At 41.7% G+C, this 23,689-nt stretch overlaps 2 protein-coding genes across 2 annotated transcripts; both read right to left on the bottom strand.

Annotated features, from left to right (window-relative positions):
- Positions 1-4: 4 nt before the first annotated feature.
- nox1 (NADPH oxidase 1) lies at positions 5-8,316 on the bottom strand. The gene is made up of 13 exons (XM_077531616.1): positions 8,163-8,316; positions 7,983-8,078; positions 7,788-7,898; positions 6,140-6,224; positions 4,839-4,990; positions 4,394-4,587; positions 4,197-4,320; positions 4,034-4,126; positions 3,718-3,959; positions 2,711-2,873; positions 1,157-1,303; positions 879-1,003; positions 5-785 (listed from the first exon to the last, which is right to left on the bottom strand). Exons 1-13 carry the CDS (start codon positions 8,205-8,207, stop codon positions 659-661), a joined length of 1,704 nt encoding a protein of 567 aa, XP_077387742.1. The 5' UTR covers positions 8,208-8,316; the 3' UTR covers positions 5-658.
- Positions 8,317-8,450: 134 nt separating this feature from the next.
- Positions 8,451-19,514, bottom strand: xkrx (XK related X-linked). The gene is made up of 3 exons (XM_077531617.1): positions 18,617-19,514; positions 13,015-13,274; positions 8,451-11,493 (listed from the first exon to the last, which is right to left on the bottom strand). The coding sequence occupies exons 1-3, from the start codon at positions 18,943-18,945 to the stop codon at positions 10,652-10,654; spliced, it is 1,431 nt and encodes a 476-aa protein (XP_077387743.1). The 5' UTR covers positions 18,946-19,514; the 3' UTR covers positions 8,451-10,651.
- Positions 19,515-23,689: the final 4,175 nt, after the last annotated feature.

The following is a 23,689-nucleotide window of genomic DNA, read 5'->3' as shown; positions in this document are numbered from 1 at the left end:
TGAGGATGTTTTATTTTTTTATTTAACAGATGCATAAAGACAATAATAGAACTATATGAACACTTAGTCCTTCATGTAAAAGGGGTTTTCAGTGGATCATTAATCACACCCCATGTGACTTTCCTTCTTTTTCCCGGTGCACTTCTTCCTTCTTCCGTCTCTTAACACTTGGGATAAATATAATCATACTGTACAAGGATATTTTGACCACACGTGACAGTGGATCATTGGTTTTGTTTACCAGTAACCGCCATAGCGTAATCATGAATTAACAACTCATTACGTGTAAGTCCGTGCTCTTCATATTCACAAAAACAAAGTGCCTAAGTTTACAATTAACACGGCTTTGAGCAAAAATGCTAAAGTAGAAAATTTGGCAAAAGACAGAGGTAACTCCTTTGATACCAAAATGTAAACGTAAAGTAACCGTACTGCAACTTTTGGTGTGAAAGCGAACATTGCAAAACGGAAAATTATGAAGCTCAGGGCCCAAGCGTCAGAATTCTGAGTGGAACAACACGCCCATCATTGTTGTTTTTTTGTTTTGTCTTTTCCATTTTGCATATGCGCTTTCAACACGCGTGTGAGCCTTAATTAGCGTGAGCAAATTCCCCAGCAGATCTTGCCAAAAGGAAAACTGCGCTTGTTTTTCCCCAGCTCAAAAGTTCTCCTTGTTGAAGTAGAACTTTGTCTTGCGCGGGTCCACGTCCGAGTATTTGGCGCATTTCTTTGCCAAGACCTTGGCCAAAGCAACCGGGCCGCACAAGAACGTTCCCACCACGGCCCTGAAGAGGAAATACAAAAAAAAAAAAAATGCACCTTTTAGGGAATGTTTGGTTTATGTTTGGCAATTCATAGAGGAAAGATGATTCTCTTACGATGGGTTCTCTTTGCGGACTTGTTCAAACTCCTTATCCCAGTTCGGTCTTCCGTAGTGAGTTTTCTGTTTGAGTCCAGTGACCACGTCTGTCTCCTCATCAAAGTGCACCATTGCGTGATTGGCCTGAAAGAAACAGGAAGAAATTACATCAACAAACCAAAATGGCACGACAGTACGTTCCAGAACCAGCCGCAATATTTTATTCCATTCAATGGTGAAATTGGCAGAGTATTAAAAATAAAAAAATAAAAATCTGCATCATTTTGCCAAACATACATGACTCTGATCCCATCCGGTGAGAAAGAGCTTGTAGGTGAGGAAATCCCCGATGCCCCTTTCCTCCATCTCCCTCTCTTGAACCTGCAGGAGGTCAGCGAACCACTCAAAGGCATTTGTCTCTCGGCACAGCCAGTAGAAGTAGATCTGGAAACACGAAGTCGGGGAGAAAAAAAAAAAAAAAAAATTGAGGCCTTTCTCAAATGACTTAATGAGGATCAGGGTGTGTTCGCGTGGGCAGGTTACATCACTTTTCTTCATTGTGCCAATAAGAAAATGTCAGCATGGGACAAACGGGAACAAAAGACGGAATTTCAACTATAACCTACCATGTTATGCTCATCAATATGAATAATTTCTAAATATACAAGGACCAGAGTATTATTATTATTATTTTCTTCATATACGAACTCAAAAAGCTGAGTTGTTACCTTGCGTTACGTTTCGGGTTTTAACAAAACTGTGAACCCATTCAACCACACGCACGGCAACCACTAGAAGTGACGTCATCTGCTGGCGTGTTTTTGATTGGTTGCCGTACAATGACGTCATTTCTGTGCGACACAGTATACAGGACCACGATGCCCAGACATCTGTTCGACCTTCCTTCCTTCTGGCCCTGTTGTAATACTGAAATAAATACATTTAAAATCACATTTATAATCAACCCAAAGGTTCTTGTATTAACTTAATTGCCAAAAACGAAAAAGGGAGAACATTTTTGCTACGCTGCAATTATAGTTCATTTTGTAAACATTTTCTTTTTGTTTTTTTTCCTTAATGAGTTTCTTAAAAATTAAATTTTAAATTATATTTGTTTTGTTATAGTTTTTGTTCAAATAAAATAACCTTGCCCTACTGGCGATTATTTCCCCTAAATTTTTTTTTAAAATAAATTAATAATAATAATAGTAATAATCCCTGCTAAAAAACATTAGCAGAATCATTACCACATTGTTTCTCCGCATGACAAGAAAGGAGCTCAAGAAAACGCAATCATCAGGTAAATGACAACACTGTTTCTGTATTTTTAATAGGCTGACGGCTCATTTTATTATGTTCATGTGTTGAGCATTTAAAATATGAATTCATTAAGGATTGTGTTTACATGCTTTGGCTTAAGAAACATTTAGAGGACGAAGCATGGGGAAAAAAAATGTTTTCTATTATATCTTCGAAAAGAACTTCAGAATCTTGTTTGGCGTCGGGTGAAATAAAGCACGTAAAAAAAAACAAAAAAAACTTGTTTTGACTAATGTCAATGCCATTTGCTTGTGCACGGGCCAAGGATGGAAAATAACTTCTTGCCCAGCCCTAAAAGGAAGTTGAAAAAAGTGGTGTTGTAATAGGTTGCCTGAGAATGTCAAAAGTCGCTTTAGTCGGTCTCACGTTATCCCTCATTAAACCAGTTCGACATGACCGGAGGCGTGCGTTGGTGTCAAAACATTCCGGTAAAAGAACCAAAGCGAAGACAATAGGTGCCGTTCCACAAATTTCGCCTTAAAACGACAACAAAATCTAAACCCGGCCAAGTCGCCGCGTTTGGCTCGTTACCTTTCGCGTGCGCAGAACTGGGTTGGATTCCTTGAATTTGTACCAGATGGACTTGAGGATGGAGGCGAAGGGGGTGACGCCGATTCCCGCGCCCACCAACATGGCCACCTCGTAGTCGAACACGTCCTCGCTGGCCGTCCCGAAGGGCCCGTCCACGCCCATTCTGATGGCGGCAAAAAAAGCACGGGGGCATGTCAAGATCCCATTCTAATAATGGCGTCAAAGTGCTGCCTTGAGATACGAGTGACCCGACTTGAGAGTTTTTAGAGTTGCAATGACGTCATTGATTGAGCATCATGATTTAATGCTGCAATTCAATTCATTGTGCTGCGCTGTATGTCCGTCCGTCCGTCCGTCTGCATTATACTGCTGCATTGGATTGGACAAAATACGATGAATGTGAACAACCATCTCTCAGCACCACTGTCATTATAGTTTGGGAATTTTCATTTTAGTTAGTTTTTATTTTGTTTTCTTTTTTTTTTTGTTAGTTTGAATTAGTTTTCAGGGTGTTTCTGTCAATTTTTGTAAGTTTTAGTTTTTTCAAAAAATGCTTAGTTTTAGTTAGTTCCAGGACTAGTTTTCCTTTTTTTTTTTGTGCACAATATTTAATAAACAGCACGGTAAAATGAAAAACAGGAACATTTATTATCTAGGGTAGGTGCTTTTCTATTAGCTGCTGCTAAATGACACTTTCAAAGGTCTTTATTCTGGTTCATATCAATATAAATATACTTAAAATCACATTTCAAATCATCCCCAAAAGTTCGTGTATTAAATTAATTACCAAAAACTAAACCGAAGGACATTTTCGCTTTAATTATAGTTAGTTTTGTAAAGATAAAATGTAGTTTCAGTTATTTTCGTTTCATTTTTATTTGATTTAGTTAACAAAATTGTTTTTTGTTGTTGTTAGTTTTCATTTCCTAAAATAACCTTGGTGAACGAGGTTGAATCGGGTCTCAGCATTCCCGTCACGGCAGCAAAACAATTTGAAATGAACTGACTTGGGCCCTTGCGCGCCCTCGGGCAGCTGCTGCATGATGCCGATGAGTTTTTCCGTCCAGTCTCCGGCCGAGCGGATGTGCACGCTGAAGAATTCCTCCTCGGGGGCCGAGGTCATGGTGAACGGGTGCCACTCCAGCTGAGAGATGGCCGGGCAGTTGAGGAACACGTACTGGCCCACCTCCATTTTGAAGCCGCTCTTGACCAGCTGCAACTCCAGCACCTTGGACGGATGCATCACGATCTAACAAAAAGGGGGCGGGGAAACCGAGATATTAATTCAAAGGCCAGCTCAAATGAAACTTCATCAAGCGTTACCTTTCGGTATCGGACCGCCTGCAAGTATCGGACTAAACGCAGCAGCCGCTCACACAGGTACAAAATCATCGGGCCGATCACCCACATCCACGTCTGGCGGGGGGGAAAAACGGCGTCAACTTCTGTCTGTTTTCAGAAAATCATCATCCAAAAGGAGACCGACCTGAGGAAAGCCCCCCGCAAACTGCGGGACGGGGCACTCGGGGACCCGCCCCCACTCGGCGATGCGGTCCTTGCAGGCGGTGAAGTTGTGCGCCTTCACGTTTTGCTGACTCCTCACGATGCGCCTGAAGGGGGCGCGCCAACGAGTTGACGGCCAAAACAAGACGGAAGAGACGGCAACGGCGGCCGTGGGCTTACCCGGCGCCGTGAATGACGAGGCCGGCGAAGAAGATGATGAAGAGGTGGTGCGTGTACCAGAAGACCTCGAAGTAGCTGCGGCGGATGACCTCCATGGAGGACGTGATGATGAGGATGAGGCACAGGGTGATGATGACCCCCGTGATGCCGGCGATGGTGGTGAACACCAAGTAAGTGGGAATTTGCTGCTCATCCTGACACGCACAAAAAAAAACAAAAACAAACTTTGTGCTAACTGGCCGCTTCATTAGGGACGCCAACAGCACCATTCGGCCTTTGCTAGCATGATGCGCACTTTTGGTTTTTTTATTTCAACACTGGCATATTATAATATTTACATTCTTAGTGGCTCTATTATTAATTACCGTTCTGGAGGTATTTGACTAAATATGAAAAATGTTATTGTAATTACACGACAGCGTATTGGAAATGTTTGAAAGCTCACCAGGCTGGCACTCGTTATGCGAATGGGGTTGAGGTAGGTGGTGTTCTTGGTGTCCTCCAGGTCGGACAGCGCCGTGCTGAGCCGGTCGTAAACGCCGAGTCTGCTGTTGTTGTACCACTCCACGTTCAGGAGATGGGCGATGACGTGGACGGCTGTCGGGACGCCGCACGGGTCAAACATGACGCGCTTGCTTTAAGCTAGCAAACGTGCTAATACTTCGGGATGGAACCATATCCAAACATCACCATACGATATTATCACGATATGAAGGTCACGGTACAATAATTATCACGGTATTTGGGGAGGGGGGGGGCGATATTTAAAAAAATATATAATATTGTAAAAAAAGAGCTCATACTAAAATAATAATAATAATAAGCACAGTATTGTGCTTTTGCACATAACAGCAATGCATATAAACCATCTACAATTTCTAATAATAATATTGAGGCACTTACTTGCTAATGCAAGCACACATTGATCGCTTCACAAGTAAATTCGGTTCCCCTTCATCTGACAATTAGCATCGATTTTAAACATAGAAGGCCAAAACATCCCTCATGAAAATTAAATTGCACTAAGAAGCTAGCCACTAGAGGGTGCTAGAACTGCACAAATGGAAATCAACCTGACTTTTTTTTTTAACAGATGAGTTCATTTTAAATATTGTGAACATGACGACGATGATATTGTGGCAGTTCTAATATCACGATTATCACGATATTGCGCTTATCGTTACATCCCTGCTAATACATGGCTATTGCAAAATGGCTGACACCCATCAGGTTCAGTTTAGAACATTTTAACACTTGAGTAAGGTAGGATACGGTGGAGGTATTACATATATAACATATATCATTTACATATTTACGTATATGTAATCAGGTTCAAAGCATTCCAGCAGTCACGTTTGGTGAGCTTGTGTCAATATTTACATGGTCATTTATCACCTCTTGTCTGGCTGCTGATCACCGTGTAATAACATTCTGTCATATAAACAGATTTCATTATTTTTAAACCTTAAAAAAAAAAGCATCTCATCTCATTTGCATGCAGCTTTTTTTTTTTTTATGATCTCGCTACAACATCAAAGTCACCCGTGAGCGCACTTCCCTGATGGAGCAAAACAGATAAGATAAGAGATGACACACTTGATGGCTTGTCACAGTGAGGAATTGATGACGCAAACACGTTATCACAACTGTTTCTCATAACTCAAAAAAAAAAAAAATCATCTGCCATGCGTGCATCTGAGCCTTTTTTTTTTTTTCTTTCCTTTTTCCTGCTCGTTAGCAACTCACCTGTCATGAGGGCGATGGTGTAAGCCACCAACTTGTGAAAGTCGATATTTTTGTCCAGCTGCTTCCTCAAACTACGACTGCAACACTGAATACGATAAAAAACAACAACAATGATTTCATTTTAGGTTACAATTAATATTTGACTGGAGCCATTTCATCACTCAAATGTATGTAAACACGAGTTCATCTTTTATGACTCACATTTATTCAGAAATACAAGGAAGACGGGTTGAATTATACGAGATTATATTTTGTTTTCACAATGCTGACAAGACATTTGATTTATTTTCTCTGCGTCTTTATGAGAAACCACAGCCAAAAGCACACAATACATTTTTGGGGGTGTTAATTCCCTCTTCAAACTCTGCAGCAGCTTTGATACATATTTCTAATAAACTTGTATAGTGTCTACAACAGAAACGTGTTTTTCAAGATATCAACTTTGAATCCTTTTGATGTATGCATGTATCCTTTCGTTGCGGTCCTGTGAAAAACATGAATGCCCGTTTTTTTGTTTAACATTTTTACGTTTCTGGGATGAAAGTGTATGCAGACATCATATACTGCATGCTCCTTATTTTTTTATATTTTTAAAAATGATTCTATATTCCAATTAGTCCCACAGAAAGTCGATATCATCCAAAATGCCCGTCGAAATATGTTCCATTCTTTTGCAGCAGAAACTTTTTCCTCTGGTGGTTATAACAATTTTCCTTACAAGGCTTTCAATGAATGACCTCGTTATCCTCTTTTAAAACACGTCTTAAGACACATTTTGTATTCTTTGGTTTTTGGCGCACCATGAAACTTGTTCTTGGTGTTTTGTGCTGTGTATGAATTTGATGTTTCGTCTACTTATTTATGCATTTATTTATTTCTTTATTCACTCGCCTACTTCTTATTCATTTACTGATGTGCAATTTATCTACTTGTAATTTAAAAAAACAAAAACGTGTATACGCACGTCAAAATGTTTGTTTTGTTACCTTATTTTTGACTGCACAACCGATATTTATGTTTACGTACATCAATGGCTGTTCTTAAAGCGCTTTATAAATAGTTGAAATACAAGTGACCTAACTTTTTACTTCGAGTTAAGAGCCGTCGATCAGTCGATTTTTAATTTTCACTTGTGAGCGCAAATTTTTTGTTGCCACGTAACAACTGCCACATAAATTTCAACTAGCTTCAAAAGCCTCCCTGGTTGGATATCGTCTGATTCCACATTGCTTACCGTATTGACACAATTAAATGTTTCATATCAACTCAATGTAAAGTATCACTGTCCACGCCCACTTCCATGCGCATATAACTTATCATCATTAGCAGGTGTATGTTACTGCTCAGTGGCACAGTTGGTAAAGTGCAGTAACCAGGAGGTCATCATTTCATAACATATCTCTCAATTGATTTCATAAGCATGCCGCATGCGTTCAAATCTTAACATTCCGCTTTCAGCATTCCCACACAATTTCTCCTGTAATTGCACTTAGTCGAGTATTTTAGAGGCATTTGTGCGATGAATGTTCCGAGATTTTTTTAATCAACATTGGTAGATTTTGGCACGATTTGTAGATGTAATACGAGGACCACATTTTTCATCTGACATAAGACGCCCGATATGTATTTTCATATTTGCACATCTTACCACGAGGGAGCCGCGGATGAGGGACAGCAGGTTGCGACACACGGGGAGGAGGATGAGCAGGCAGTTGAAGTTGAGCACGGCGGCGGGGGCCCTGGCCCAGGCCAGGGCCGACTGGGGTCAACCCCAAAAAAGAAGAAAGCTTTTTCAAAAACATGAGTCTCTCGGGGATTTGGATGGAGAACAAACTTGACTCACCCCTAAGAGATGCCGTGTGTAAAAGAACTGATCCCCCAAGTCGTAGAAGAGATAAAACCAGACAAAGAGGAAGATGTTGATTCCCATCCACACCACCTGCAAACAAACAAACAAACAAACAAAAGCAATCCAAATGATGCTCATTGATGTCATTTGCAGCGCAGATGTGAAGCAGCTCACCAGTGTGACACAGGTAACGCCATTGTTAATAATCCAGTTGGCCATGTTGAACACCTGCACAAGGATCGCGTCGGGCGTGACGCCGCTGCGCTTTTAAAGGCTGCAGGCTCCGCCCACAACACACAAGGAAGCAACACCCCCACACACACAAATGAAAGGTGCAGTATTCCCATTTGGAAGCTGAACGACTGCATTCCCATCAGCCAGGAAGTCGACAGCGGAGAATTGAGGAAGTTTAAAAATAGCTGCTGAAACGTCACATCGACAACATTTTATACTCCAAGCAACTTGCTTCGAAATACAGCCAGGTGCTTTATTTTATTAAAGTTTCAAGTCAACAATGAAGTAGTCAAGGCACTGGATGCAAAAAAAAAACAACAAACAACAAAAAAAACAATACGAGAACATTTATCAGTAAACTGCTGACAAATCAAAATCGAATACGTTAACTTTGTTCTCCATCGTGACAAGCGGAAATGTCATTACAAAACAATCAGTTTGACTTTTTTTTTTTTTTTTTTTTGAATGATCTTTTCCACCTGATTGACTTTCAAATCCACACTACCTATAAAATGTTCATATTTGGCTTTCGGGGGTGAACTTTTACGATGGCCCTAAATTCAGGTCAACTAAATTTGACCTTTTGTAAACCTTTGAATGTCCAACTAAGATATTCAACATTTCAGGACTTGCTGTCATTTAACAAGCAGCAAAATGGCAAAATTCCACAAAGGTGTTTTATTGATAAACTATTTGAATCATATTCACTTTGATGTTTTTTTTCCCCAGTGTAAGCTGATTGACATTTGAAGTTTAGTGGCCATAAATATACATTTCGACATTTTCACCCCAAAGCCGAATATCCCAAACCTTTTTGCAAAACGTGCATTTTCCTGCTTCCCTTTGGTTAGTCCATCAATCATGATTGTATTTTTTTTCCTTATTGAAGTCCAACTCAACGACATTTTATTTCCCACAGATGATCTTCTCGCGTCTTTTTGCTCAAAGCCAAAACCAGTTTCAACAAGGCGAGGCCTCCGTCGCAGCCGGTCCGACGAGCAGACGAGGAAGATTTCATATTTCATTCCGTCCTCTTTTGGAGAAGACGGCAGGTTGTCAAAGCGACTCAGATGCACTTTTTTTTTTTGGCTTGCGTCCCCCCCACGCACCTGCTGTGGTCAAAAGCGTTCTTTGTCCGGCGTAAACGACATTCTTAAGGAATTGACGAGAGGGGGAAAGGCAACCAAAATGTCATTTTTCCCGATAAACAATAATTGTGTTTTTAGGTAGGCACACCTGCACAATAAAAAAAAGTTGCAAAGATTAGAAAAAAAAATGCTCAGTTGTGATGACGAGAGATTTTAAAATAATATTGTCTCCTGCACTGCATCACTCAAAGCTGTTTCTATTATTTTGATGATGACACAAAGCGGATCAAAACATAATTAGTTGAGTGGGTGGTACAATTCCCAGCTGACTTCACCTCTCAGAATGGCCGCCAGTCAATCACAGGCCACATCCAAAGAAAACATAATAATAAAATCACACCTTCCTTCACCCAAGTGAACCCACTGCTACCACGACATCATCATTTGATACTTTGGTGACATCACTATATTAATAACAATGCATCGAAAACGGAATTGCGTCTATGTGCAGTCGTGCGTGATACGAGTCCATTAAAAAATAGATTTGATTTCTGTCTGTGATGAAGTTCAACAAAATGGCAGTCACATGATGGTTGTTTGGGTTCCAAATATTAGAAACGGCTCTCAGTATGCAAATTTGTGACATGAATTCCACTTTTACAACTGAGCATTGTTGTCTATTTTTGATGCCGCGATAATTCCAACCACGTTGCCAAGGTACATTCGTGTATTGTGTGAGAAATGATCCAATTTCACTTGATTGTTCTAAAAATTGTTTTCTACTACAATTAATATACATGTTCTTATTATTATGAATGTCTTATCATCTATCTAATATGCCGAGCAACTGTGACAGACAAAATATAACATGAAATTTTGTCCGGCCAGCAGCTTGTCCATGGACATATTTTGAAATGATTTGGTTTGCTTTTTGGGGAGGCTGCAACGAATGAACAGAAATTCCATTCATTTCAATGGGGAATGATGATTTGATGTACGAGTGATTTGAGTTATGAGCGTTGTCACAGACCAACTTAAAGGGATATTTGACTCATTGATCCAGTTTCAGCAGCAAAAGTTCATATTTTGTCCTCACCTGTTTTCTGCGTTTGGTCAGCAAACTGAGCCATGATTGGTCGTTACCTAAAAGTCATGTCATCTTCAGGAAAAAATGTTTGGAATTAAAGGTATTTTGTTCATTATCAAATGAATTCTGGACAAAATCTGAACTTTTTACTGCTGAAAATGGCTGAATGCAGCACAAGACAAAATTAGTGAAGTGAAATTGGCTCATTTCTTCTCGTCTCGCCGATTTTAGCGCGACACGCCGGTTGGAAATCGTCAGGCGTATTCCGTGATGTCATCCAAAATGGCCGTCTCCTGCGGATCGGCGTCGCCGTCGAGGTCCGGCGGGCCCAGCAGAGGCTGGTCGGGGATCAGCACCATGGTGGCGGCGGTGGAGTAGGACGGCGCCATCGCCCTCGCCGGCCCCGCCTCCTCGCCCGCCCGCCGCCAGCAGACGCAACGCAGGCAGTCGTGCACGTTGTGGCGGAAGAGGCTGCGGCACGGGTGGAAGTACTGATAGAAGAGCAGCATGAAGAGCACGGCCAGGCCGTAGCCGACCAGCAGCTGCGCGGCCAGCAGCGGCGCGCACACGTACTCGTAGAAGTCCGACTTGAACGAGTACCAGAGCGCGATGAGCAGCAGGTTCTCGGCGAAGCGGGCGCCGTAGTAGGCGGCCAGCCGGTCCCAGCGCTGCCTGCGGTCGATGAGCTCGCCGTGGCCCAGGTCCAGCTGCACGGCCGACCAGCAGAAGACGTTGATGCAGGCGTAGAGCAGCGTGAACAGGCACAGCACCACCACCGTGCCCAGCTTGGAGAAGTTCTTCTCCACGTCCTGGGCCAGCGAGCCCTTCCTGGCCCACAGCTCGGCCCAGGGCAGGAAGAAGAAGAAGAGCAGGTTGGCCACGCCCACCAGGATCACCCAGTGGGTGAGCGCCGTGCTCATGAGGACCAGGGCGGTGATGCGCGTGGTGATCTCCAGGCCCCGCCACAGGATCATGCACAGGTAGGCCGACGGGCGGAAGCGCACCTTGTAGTCGTCGTAGCGCACCTGCACGGCCAGGACGCTGCACACCAGGGCCCCGTAGATGATGGAGATGTTGGTGATGATCATCAGGGTCACTGCACAAACAAACAAACAAACAAACAAACACAACATCATTAAGTTGGTTCATTACAGCAAAGGAAAATTGGCAACTTAAGTGACAACAATCTCCCATCTTCCTCATACGGTATGTCCGAGTTCGGGATCGACTACGGAAGCGGATTGCATTCACTTGAACAAAAAAATAATCTCCTCTTTTTCTGACTAATTTTTGGGGGAACTTTGTTTTTCTGTTTAATTAATATTTTTTTCTGTCAAATCCGAAAAACATATTCAATTTTTCACTGTCTGTGAAGATCTTTTGAAACCTTTTACAAACCCTAACGAAAAGCCCAAATTAGCTATACATTTGCAGGCATTTGTCGCTCAATAAGATATAGGGAATTTTTCATTTATGGATTTATTTAAAAAAAAAATATTATTAAAAAAAAAACCTATTAAAAAATTTGACACTAATATTTTCAGAGCATTTTCGTCGTAGCTCAGCAAAGTTACCACACGTACTCAAAAAAGTTGCCTACGTTCTGCCGTGCCCCAGTTAATAGTCGGGTGTGTCATCTACTTGAACAAAATAAGCGGCGCACCTACTTAGTGTTGTGTGGTGAGGTGACGTTCATGACTGGTTGAGGCATCGACTCCTCCGCAGTGTCATACAGAAATAAAAGATTCGCACAGATTTTTTTTTACTTTTAATTGTGCTTCAATTAATGCTGCATTCGCGGATGGTAGGAAGTCGGACTTTTCCGAGTTCAAACCAGGAAGTGTGTACGGGAACGCCCCCTTGAACTCGAAAATTCCACTTGCGAAGTTGAAAAAAAAAAAGGTCAAGTTTATTTTGATGTTTGTTTTCAAACAATCATTTGAACTTACCATTATATTTAATAAGTTAAGAAACAAAAACACTAATTCGAAAGAAAAAAAATACCCACATGTCAAACTACACGTCAGAGTGAACGGAAAACATCGCAGGGGACTCCCGGTTAAAAATGGCGGCTCCCTCTGACCTAAACCATCTGACGCTCCCTCTAGTGGTTATACTGTATATGCCACCACAAGCTGGTCGACTCATCAGTAGTGACAGCCGGCTGTCCCGTTTGTTCATGGTGGGAAGATTTTTGTCATATGTGAACAACAATTGATTGACAAGTGTCAAGTCACTTCACAATCAGGCTTTCACAACAACTTAGTTCACAATAGAAAAGTGCTGACCAAGTGGTACCAGTTTACAAAGAGCTACGTGACGTCTATCGTGTATTCTGACGAAGATGTCGCGCTTTCACAACAACTAAGTGAACTGTTGACCGAGTTAATTGGCACCTACTTCCTCCTTCACGCATGTGGATAAACTTGATCCTCCACCCACACTGTCCTCTGTTATTACTGTACTGAAATATTTGACAATGTGTACAATGAGAGTTACCTTGAACATTAATATTCACAAAAAGCTATAAGAGCTTTGATGAAAAATCGGGGTCTTGTGATGCTAAATGGGATGTTGCACAGTCCAGTCGATGAAAGTCGAGTATATTTGGTCTTACTTCGGACGGGGAGGATGCACTTCTCCTGGATGGTTGCATACAGCTGGAGCGTGAGTTGCGGCGTGGAGCCCAGGAAGGCCTGGATGACGGTGGTGCGCTTGAAGGCGTTCCTGTGCGTGGCCAGGATGCGCTCCGAGCGGCTGACTTGGCACTCGGTGCGCGTGCCCTCGCCCCTCTTCAAGTAAATCTTCCTGGTTATGGTCACGTAGGGTTCTTCCTTCCTGCCGGCTTGAAAGTACGCCATCAGGGCATCGAAACACCTGCCGGGCAAGCAAGAGAAAGCATGGAGTACTCCTTTACAACAGCAGAGGGCAGTGTAGCATTACTTGTCATTTTTATTGATGAAGGCCTTGGGAGAGTGACACAAAATTAGGAACAATGATGATGAGAATGCAAATAGGGTCAGAGCAATAGAAAGGTCAGCTTTCTTTCAGCTTTCTTTTCTATTTTTACCCGAATGTTAAAGGAGAAAGTGGATGTTTGTTTCGTACATTTTATTTACATCGGCGTCCTCAGACGGGAGCGACTCGACTTACAAGTTTCTCGAGCGACGAGCTGTCATTCAGCCAATTTTTTGATTTGGACTTGCAGGCGCAGTTCTGAGATACGAGCGTGCGCGGTGGCAGTGAACTCAACTCACGTCACAATAAGCGGCACGTTAAAAAATACTGAACATATTAACACAACTAAGTCAACTGCACTTTGTGTATTTCAAACTTTTTACACTTCAGTACTGCAATATAACAGTATATGCAACTGATGTAAGCAAACAATACATTTTACGCCCTTTTTTAAAATAATTTATCTGCTGTCTTTAAAGAAATACTTGATTCATTGAGCTATTTTCAACAGCAAAAAGTTCATATTTTGTCCATAATGAATTTAGTAACTTCATTATTTTTCAATCATGTACAATTTATACCTTCAAATGCTAATTTTCCCACCTGCTGTCGAATGAAGATGACATCATCTGTGTTGAGGAAGTAGGTAATGCCCGTTCATGGGTCAGTTGACTGACCAAACCTAGAAAACAGGTGAGCCATGATTGGCTGTTAAGTACTTCCTCAGCACGGGTGATGTCATCTTTAGTCGACGGCAAGGGGAAAAAAATAGTTTTTACGTTATTAATTATACAAGAAAAATATACTGCTGAAAAGGGCGCGTTTCTGAAAATGGAACAAAAAGCCACCTTAGATTCCACCAGGGGGCAGCCTAAGGAAAGCAAACACACTTCCCTGCGAGGACTGACCGAAACTTGACGTCAGGGTGCGGTCGTCGTGTCAACTTTTTTGCTTTTCAAGGTGAATGCTCTCTGTGTTAAGTTGCAGGACAAATAGTAGTCTGTTCATATGCTGGGAGGAAAGTTTCCAGCCTTCCGTCAAAGAGAGGCTTGTGGGTAGAAAGCTCTTGATCAAAACGCAACTCCGATTGTGGTCTCACATCATCCTCACAGTGCTGGAATGTTTCGCACGGCTGCCGAGCGGCTGCTAATTTTGCCGCGTAAACGCGACCCGCTGGTCCTTGAGCCAAATGTTGGCAAGTGGCAGTCAGCAAACGCTTCTCAACACTCTCCGCGGCCCTCACACAACCGATACGAGCATTTGTGTCCTCCAGCCAAGGACGCACTCAAGCCGTTGGGAGCCAGCTGGGCAATATTGATAAATAAAAGAGACAATCAATCAATATGGCGACTTCCTCTTTTGGATGAGAACACACGGCGGCTTCGTGTCAACATTCTCTCAGGAAATTCTTTCGACATCTCTTCAGCAAGATCATCCTGTTTGGGGCCGCCCGCGATTAAGGCCTCCGGCGAGACCGCGTATACAATTGGGGAATACGTTTGGGTCTGCGGGGTGGGAGGAAGGCCAGCAACCACAAGAAGGCGCGCGTGTTGGGACCAGTCGAGTGGGACGCAGTAGTTGTGTTATTTGCCTACAACTGAAGAAACAAGTTGGGGCAAGATGGACAACTTTGCTGACTGATTAGAAAACTAGTGATAAGCCGATATGTGTTGTTTTTTTACCGGTACCAGTTATAGTCGTCAAGGGCTAGTAACCGATATTTCAAGCCGATATTCATTTGCCGTAAAAGAGAAAATAGTCGCCTCAGAATTTAAAAAAAGAAAAAACATCTTCGAAAACCCTAAATTTCCTACGATTGCAAGCCACTTATTGAAATACCAGCTGTATCGGCCTTCAGTTTCGTAGAAATACCAATATTTGTAAAAATACCAAATAATAATCGTCCTGGACGATAATCAGTCTATCCCTAGAATTTTTTTTTTTTCCCCAAAAAGGTACGTCATCCAATTCTACGACGATGCTGTCCATTTAGTGCATTACATGCAGTGATAAAGTCACTCGCATCCGGACTTTACACACATCTGCTGCCAAATGATGCCATTGCCATATGGACAATCCATGATATGTCGCTTACTGCAATGCTTCGTTGAGCTCAGGAAGAAGGCGAAAGAAGATATTTGACCCAGAAGCTCCACGGGTGTCAAGTGACCGCAGATTCATGACATCCTGTTATGCTTTGCAGAATTCAGGAAAAGATATCGGAGCCGGACTTTGACAGTATATGCGTACAATTAGAGACGCTATTGTGACATTATGTAATCCTGCAACTTGATGCGATTCGTCACTATAAAAACGTCCTCAATTTGTTTTCATTTTTTCGCTCATTTTATAATTTGTCGTTTGAGTGTTGAACTCCAAACTGCAGAGGATGTTTTGCTGCCTGCCCATGAGCTCAGCCATTAAATCATCGCCGAGTAGAGCACAGGAAGTCGACAGGCAGGCAGCAGACGCAATGTGTTTACATCGGCTTGAGATAAAGCAGGGAAGCGGAATGCAGGACAAATGCTACCGTGCTCCGGTGTGTGCGTGCTCTCTCGCACTTTTGTTTCATCGACGTGCCGCTCGCTGCGATATTCAAAGGTGGTCACATGCTCATTGTCCACAAGTCATCGACGCAAAGCAGTTGAAAGATAACAGCTGCTTCTAGTTTTGTGCTCTGCAACTCAAGTTGATGGGCGCTCACAAAACTTGGATTTTGTTTTTATTTACAGGGGAAGTCAACCCACCATTTTTTTTTTTCAAAATAATATGTTGATTCTAGTTGATACTGTTTGTGGAATATGAGTTAAGCAGCAAAATCCATCCGATGGCATCAGAATCAGATTGTTAGATTATCTGTGCAAAATGAAGCACAACAACAACACAACCAATTCCACTCATGTAAATGCAGCAGTTGGCAAATCAGAGCTCAGAGTTTCTACTGGGGGTGAATTTCAGATCGCTGCAGTCTCGCCCACAGCTGCCAAACGGGTTTTCTTTCTTTCTTTCTTTCTTTCTTTCTTTCTTTCGTCTGATTAGCTCCAGAATAAAACGGGGCAGGTCTATTTCGAGACAGTTTTCCGATCACTCTTATTAAATATAGGTTCATCAGCTGCATGAAGGGGGACTGTTTTTTTGTTTTTTTTTTAAGGGGTCGGCCAAGATCAAGCTGTAATAAATATGATGAACGGTGTGCTTGCGAGGCAGTAAACGCTGCTACTGGGGGAAGGGTTGAAACAAAACAAACCAAATCAATAGCGTAGAACCCAGTGGTGGGCTGTGCATTCAGTCAGGATCTACTTGACTTGATTGTTATCACAATCACATTGGAATTATACAAACCATCAAATTCAGAATCAATATTTAGCTAACATTAGTTACCATTTCTCGTCCTATTTTGCTCGTCATACACTTTTTTTTTTTTCTCTGACCATCCTGATCAGAGAATAGTTCGAATGCTGGCGTGTTTCTAAAGCAAGCTAGCTGTGATTGCTCAAATCAAAAGTCCCCCATTGTTAATATAGTTTAGTCCTCTCAGCCAGTACTGATTCTGAAGTCTCTAGTTATATTGATCATGTGTGGATGGTGAGAAATTTAATAATTTAAATAACCACAGAAGTGAATGAGTTTGCTTAAGTTAGCTTTACTCTTGTTACATTGCTTGTAACCATTATGATGAGGACAGTTTGATGAATTTCATTGAAGTCTTTTGTAAATGTTGACTTGTTTGTTAGTCGACGAGTATCATGCGACAGATTGTGTTCAACTTGGACGGTTCCAAGATATCGTGTGGGAGGACATTTTATTCAGTGTGTTCTGTTTATTCTGTTATTTCCATCTGGGTTGTGAATCCGCACGCGACGGAAGAATTTGCAAGTGTCCAAACATTTACTACACTTTTACTCTCATTACTATTTTTGTAAGTGAAGACTTACTTGTAAGTGATAAAACTTTTGCACTGAAGTCATTATTAGATTGTGTAGGTGTACCTAATGATATGCCCGGTGTCAGTGTTAACAACCCCCGCAAACTTGTGGTTTCGGCACCCGTAGATACTGTAAAAACTGCAACTGCACTCAAGAATATGAATATTTAGGTCCATCTTAACTCATTCTGAAATAGATTATGATTACTAGATTACACACAACAATGAATATTCATGTTTGTCTCCTCACATCATAACTAATGTCGTTTTCTTTTCAGTCCTCTCAACAAAGCTTCATTAGTGTCTCATTAAGTGAGAATGCCGCAGCTAAGCTCTTGTCGAGCCTTGACTGGTTCGGCCACATCACTCCCATTCGGTCATTCATGCACTCACTCCCAGCTTTCTTATTTTAAGATTCAGTACAACATTTCAACTGTCACTTAGGAAGCCCTCAATGATCTTGTGTCATTTCAATGTCCTGTAGGTCACTGCGGTCTGCTGACTGCCTTTTACAGTAACTTACCCAAGATTAAAAAGTCACAATCACAATCAGTTTAACCCAAAGTGTGCAAAACTTGTTGCTGACCGCCGGCCACTCACGTAAACTAGTTGCTGAATCCCGCAGAGTTGCGCAACAGTTCATTCAGGTTGGACCGAAGATCGTTTTGATTTGCTATTTTACCTTGCATTAACTGTATGATTGTGATTATGGATTTTAGCCAATGCTTTCTAGCCCATACTTTGTCAAATAGCCTGATCACTACTTTTTTCAACCTCTGCGGATGATGACGCAATGTAAAAAGATGTAAATAGTCAACTATGGTTGAGATCTTGATTGATCTATTGATTGAGACAAGACGAAAACAAAGACAGCTCAACGTGAACCAAGGAGCATTGATGACAATTACTGCCGCAACAGATTCAGAGAAGCCAAATATTTCCCATGTGTGCCTTTATCCAAGAGAATTGACCTTTTGCAAAAAAAAAAAAAAAAAAAAAAGCCCCAGCTTGTATCCCGAAAAACTCATAACTCGTGTCACTCATATTTCAAAGCACTTCAATATGCGAATTTTATTTCCTGTGATTGGTTGATCTAAGCAAATCTTACAGCCAACTTGCACTCTTCTGTAGCGATGTGAGCTGCTCTCGATTCAGATGATGTACATGGCCAGTTGCAGGCTGGAAATACTTTTCCAACAGTATGTTTTAAATCACAAGTAGTTGTACTTCTACAAAAGTATAGAATGTGAGACTTTTTTTTTTTTTTTTTGGTGCCTCCTGTGCCTATTTGTATTGTTTTTTTTTTTCTTCTATTTTGCTGTTGTCGCAAACCGACCTGATGATGGGCCCCAGGAGCAGCAGGTGCAGCAGGAGGACCAGCGGCCGGTCTCGGCCCACGTCCCTGTGGATGAAGATGAGGGTCATCTGGATGAGCACAGCCGGCAGGAGCATGAAGGCGATGGTGTAGCCCAGCCAGTAGTCGTCATTGGTGCGGTGGTAGCTGCCGCACAGCACGGCCGCGTTGAGGAGTTCGGCGCAGTACAGCACCGTGGCGAGCACCACGCCCAGCGGAGGGCGCACTCGACTCGGATTCACCACCACCACGACCTCGCTGTCCGACGCCGGAGGGTCCGCGTAGGAGATCTCCCTCTCCTGCTCCTCCATGGCGACAACAAAATCCTAACTTCTTTTTTTATAACTTCCGAGGTGACGCGCGGATTTAAATGACAGAACCTTCGCGTCCATTATTTGAACACTAACTTCAAACTGCCACCATTCTTCTTTCTTGCGTTCAAAATAGCGAAAATGTCAAGTTTTCAGACAACGTTTGAAACAAATGGAAACGCCTTTTTGAAGCCGGCCAAGCCAAGCAGCTGTTTGTTTGCTCCCAGCCGGCGTCGGTGCGGTTCGCTCGTCGGCTCCGTCTGCGTGGAAGTTCCGCCTCGTCACGTTGTCAACTTAATCATCGTCAAAACCTCCAAATGTCTTCTTTCTTGCTTCCTTGTCCACATTTTGGGCCTCATGACTTGACGGCGGCGATTGACGTGATTGTTGCTGCATGTGTTTTCAGCTGTATTATGCCATGCACCGTCCGTGGTGGTGGTTGTTTCAAGAAAGTACAAAATAAACACAATACCGGATGTGGAAAGCACTGCCACTGAAAATAAGAGCGCGCAACCAAACGTGGATATCCGGTTTAGGCCTTTCAACTTTAATGAAGGGGTTCTCGAACTTTTTGGGTTAGATACAATTTTTTTCCTTTTGTTCATGAAAATAAGCATTCATTCATTCATTCATTCTCCGGCAGAGTTGCTGTAGTGTGAATACGGCAAATTAACGCTGAAGGGACTCTCCTCTTTCATTTACAGCTACTTCAAACAATAAAGCATACGTCATGAATGGCTGTACTTTGCATTATTGCAATTTTTTATGTCGTGTTTCTGTCAAGTGCTTTGTTCGAGCTGCAGTTGTGAAACTACTATATAAATAAAGATGAGCGGAGTTGACTCAAGTTTCTTGTTTACAGTCTAAAGTTAGTGCAGTGTGAAATGACCTTGTTTTTATGTGGTGAGAAATCATTGTGAGTGAATTTGAGTGCTAATGTGTATTTTTTACAAAGTGGATTTTTATACTTCTTTCTAGACTAAATCATGTGATGAATAGTCAATACTTACAGTAAGTGAAAGGTGTGTCACACAAACGGTCCATGATAGCTGTAAAAGGTGAATACTAGAAAGTAGTTAGGTGAGTGTCGAATAACAAAATCCCTTCAGGCACATTCCTGGAGAGCAGCCTTTCCCAAGTCACTTATTTTGATGGAATCGCCAATAGTTCAATTATTTCATTCAGGCACATATTTTCTTGGCAAATGATTCCAGTTTTGTGCGGCAATTTCAAGTCTATTGTGCTCTTGGATGTTGTGTTTCTTATCGAAAATTATTATTTCATCTCCCCACTAAATTTAGAAATGTGCTCTAATACAAAAAAAAAAAAAATTCTAGTAGTTTATTGATGATCGTAAGAGAGGAAAATATCACCCCTTACCGTATGTATGTTATAAATTAATTTATACATTTAGAAATGCACACAATTAGAAAATATCCTGCACTTAATGTACTGTAATTGTTGCTATGGCGATAGCTGCAAAATTTGTAATAATTTGGTGTCTTGACTAGAAAAAGTTGTGGAAAACCTGTTAGGATAGAAATGGACTCCACCACTACCAGCATTCCATCCGCTCTCAATATCTACAAAATAATAGTTTAAATCTAATGTATTCCAAATGTTATCTACTGTAACTGTTCCTCAATGCTATAAATAACTTTTGGTCTCAAAAGAAAAATGTGCTTTTTGGCAGCAGTGTCTCCGGAAAAGAACCAGCAGCTGTATTCTGTCAGTTCCATACAGATGTTCGCCGTGAAATGTCGTTATCGTCATGTTTTGACACTATTTGTCTGAATATTGTTTCCTTCTTGATGCTGTTTTTGTTCCAGCATATACGAGTGGAAAACCACGTCCATGAGTGCATGGTTACATGATCATGTCATCTAGATTATTATTCAACTAAAAATGGATGAGTGTTGTGCGGCGTCATGTTCTTGTCAAGCAAAAGCACAGCGAGGAACACACGACAGCTTAGCAGTGGGATACATTTAGCACTGAGAGTTCACTTGCTTTGCACTTCCATTTTTAGAGTTCACTCGCCGTGTCCTCGGACTTGTTGCGCTGGGAACTGTACAGTCAAGAGAAACAATAACAGAGTGACTCATTCTGCAATTCATTGACTTTTTTTTTTTTTTTACACAGACGTGTCCTCATTTGTCACATTGCTTGTTTGGGTCACAATGGAGCACATGTTAAAATTGAGGTGAAGAGAACCAGTCTGGCAGTCGGGCTTTCGCATGGAAAGCAAATGAGCTGCTGTTTGCTGAGAGAGCTTTATTGTCGTCAGATGTACATATTGGCAAGCATTGGCAAGTCCAGACAATTTCAAAAACAAAATCATTTTATGGGCAAACACATGACTACAAAAATGTGCAGGTCACGGTGATAGTATATTGTGGCCGATTTAAAAAAACAAAAACAAATCATTGAATGGATGAAAAATCCCATTGTAATGAACTCATTTATTTCTTTATTTGTATTTTCCAAGTCTCACATGTTTAGGACTTTTGTTCTTTAGCACTTTTAATCGTTAACTTCTTGTAAGGAAGTTAAAGTTAAGTTGTTTGTATTTTTAAATACATTATGCATGTTTCAAGATAATTGTTGAAAACATGTGCAAAGACTGGGAGCTTTCTGTACCAAAGTACTCAATTGTGGAAATAGAGCTGTAAACTGTTTCTCACCCTTTCAGTATTCCTGATTTTGGGTTTGACTAAACCAGTGACGCATTTGCATCTGTCATAAGTCTCCCAATCCAACCTACATGAATTTGAGCATCTGTGCTCATATCATCTGGTTATGTGGTGCAATAATTTGTGATGCACAGTTGCCAGCTTGCTATGCCTTTTATAAAAGGTGAAAATTCATCTTCCTTCTAGTTGAAAATTGGCTTGACCAATGTTGGCAATGTGATGGAGTGTTGGCTTTAGAGCGCCTCGTTGTCGTGACGTGGAAAAGCTCCATGTCGACCCACCGGAGAGGCTTTTAGCACATTTTTTTTCACAGCTCAAACATGTGGTTATTATGTGTTTAAGGGAGATTAAGTAGCATCCATTTTCAACTTGTATGAGAGCTATTTGATTGACAGTTGACAGCTGAAGAGTGCTTAATGCTAATGCCTTCAGCAGACACGCCTCCAGCATCTGAGCGTCCTCATTTTATTTACAGTACTTAGTCAAATAAAAACAACTGGACGTTTTCATCTTTACAGACTTTGAAATGACTTTACAGCTAAGAAAAGCTTTTATAATGATGACATTTTGATCCATATACCGTATTAGCCAACATATTATTCAATTTTCCATCGTTTCCTCTGTGGGAGGGAAAAAAAAAAAAAAAAAAACTAAGCTCAGAGCTGACCCCGAACATGCTATCTACTTCCTGTCAGATTTAATCTCAGTTAAATGAGTTGCGCCTGGTACTGAGGAGGAGGATGAAGCGGACAGCCAAACGACGGCTCATCATCACTAATGCAAGCGTTGCTGTGGGTCACTGACTCCACACTGCTGAGGTGCTGCTCATCCTCCTGCGAGGCCTCGCGGAAACTGGAAGATGGAAATCTCATTACGGAGCAGCAGATCTGAAGGCGTGCGTGGCGCAACCTTTGTTTTGGGATCGTCGAAAAGCCGCCTGTGAATCGGGAGGTTAGCACAGAGTGCAAAATCAACTAGCAGGGGGATTTGAAGCATGTTTGCTATGTGGAGCAAACGGGGGGTGTGGCGGCCATGCTTGACCTCAGCTGGTTTTGGTGTGTGTGTGTGTGTGTGTGTGTGTGTGTGTGTGTGTGTGTGTGTGTGTGTGTGTGTGTGTGTGGTGGGAGGTTTGCTTGAGTAATTGTTTTGTAGAAGAGGGTGGTACCAGACCGGATATTAGTATGATGACTTAATGAGACAAACAAACAAACCCCGTAGCCACACCTCAAATACTTATGTACAGTATCTATCTATCTATCTTTTGGTATGCTGAGTATAGACGATATGGTATGAAATGGATTTTGAAGTATAATTTGCTGTGAATACAATCTCTAATTGTGGAAAATCTGGCGCCTCACACTTTGATGACTTGACTTGATTTAGTGCGTTGTTGGTGGGTGGTGGTGAGGGCGGGGTCGAGGCTGTGACTTTGCTGCCATCTGGTGGTAGTTTTCTGCATTCCAGTTCATCCCAGCACATGGCGTTCTGTTCACAATGACGTTATGTAACTGGTTGAGCCTCTCTGCGTGACGTGTAATGCTACTGTCCATAAATATACTGCAGCGCTTTAAATGAGATAAGATGATCAGTTCTAATCAAATCATGACGTCAAGAATAACTTGCCTACCTTTTTTGTCCTCAAGGGGTGGGAATCCTTTTAAACAACAAAATGCCAAAACTAAACCAATGTTTATTATTAGATATTCTGAACATGTGCTGGTTCATCTTGAGCACCTTGAATTGCATTTTTATTGTATGAAAGGTACACATATAAATAAAGTTTGATTTCATTTGATCTTATAGGTTTCATTAGTTGTGCGTTGCATGGCAGCTTTGTTTGTTTTTGCACATTTTTAAACATCATTATGGAAGAGTTACATTGTGGTTACCCTGTTCAACCTGTGTTCCAAATAATGTCTTTTGTTCATTTTTCTATGTAGTTTATGCAGTTCACAGCAAGGAAAAAAAAAGAAAAAAAAAAGAATACTCTATCAGTGACCTAATTACGAGGGTTTTAAGACACGGTCCGTTATAGCTAGCTTAATGCTAAC

This window comes from Festucalex cinctus, chromosome 9 (genome assembly GCF_051991245.1).
Source record: "Festucalex cinctus isolate MCC-2025b chromosome 9, RoL_Fcin_1.0, whole genome shotgun sequence".
NCBI lineage: Eukaryota > Metazoa > Chordata > Actinopteri > Syngnathiformes > Syngnathidae > Festucalex > Festucalex cinctus.
Note: the sequence above shows the minus strand (reverse complement) of the source record. Positions and strands in the feature narration are given on the sequence as shown.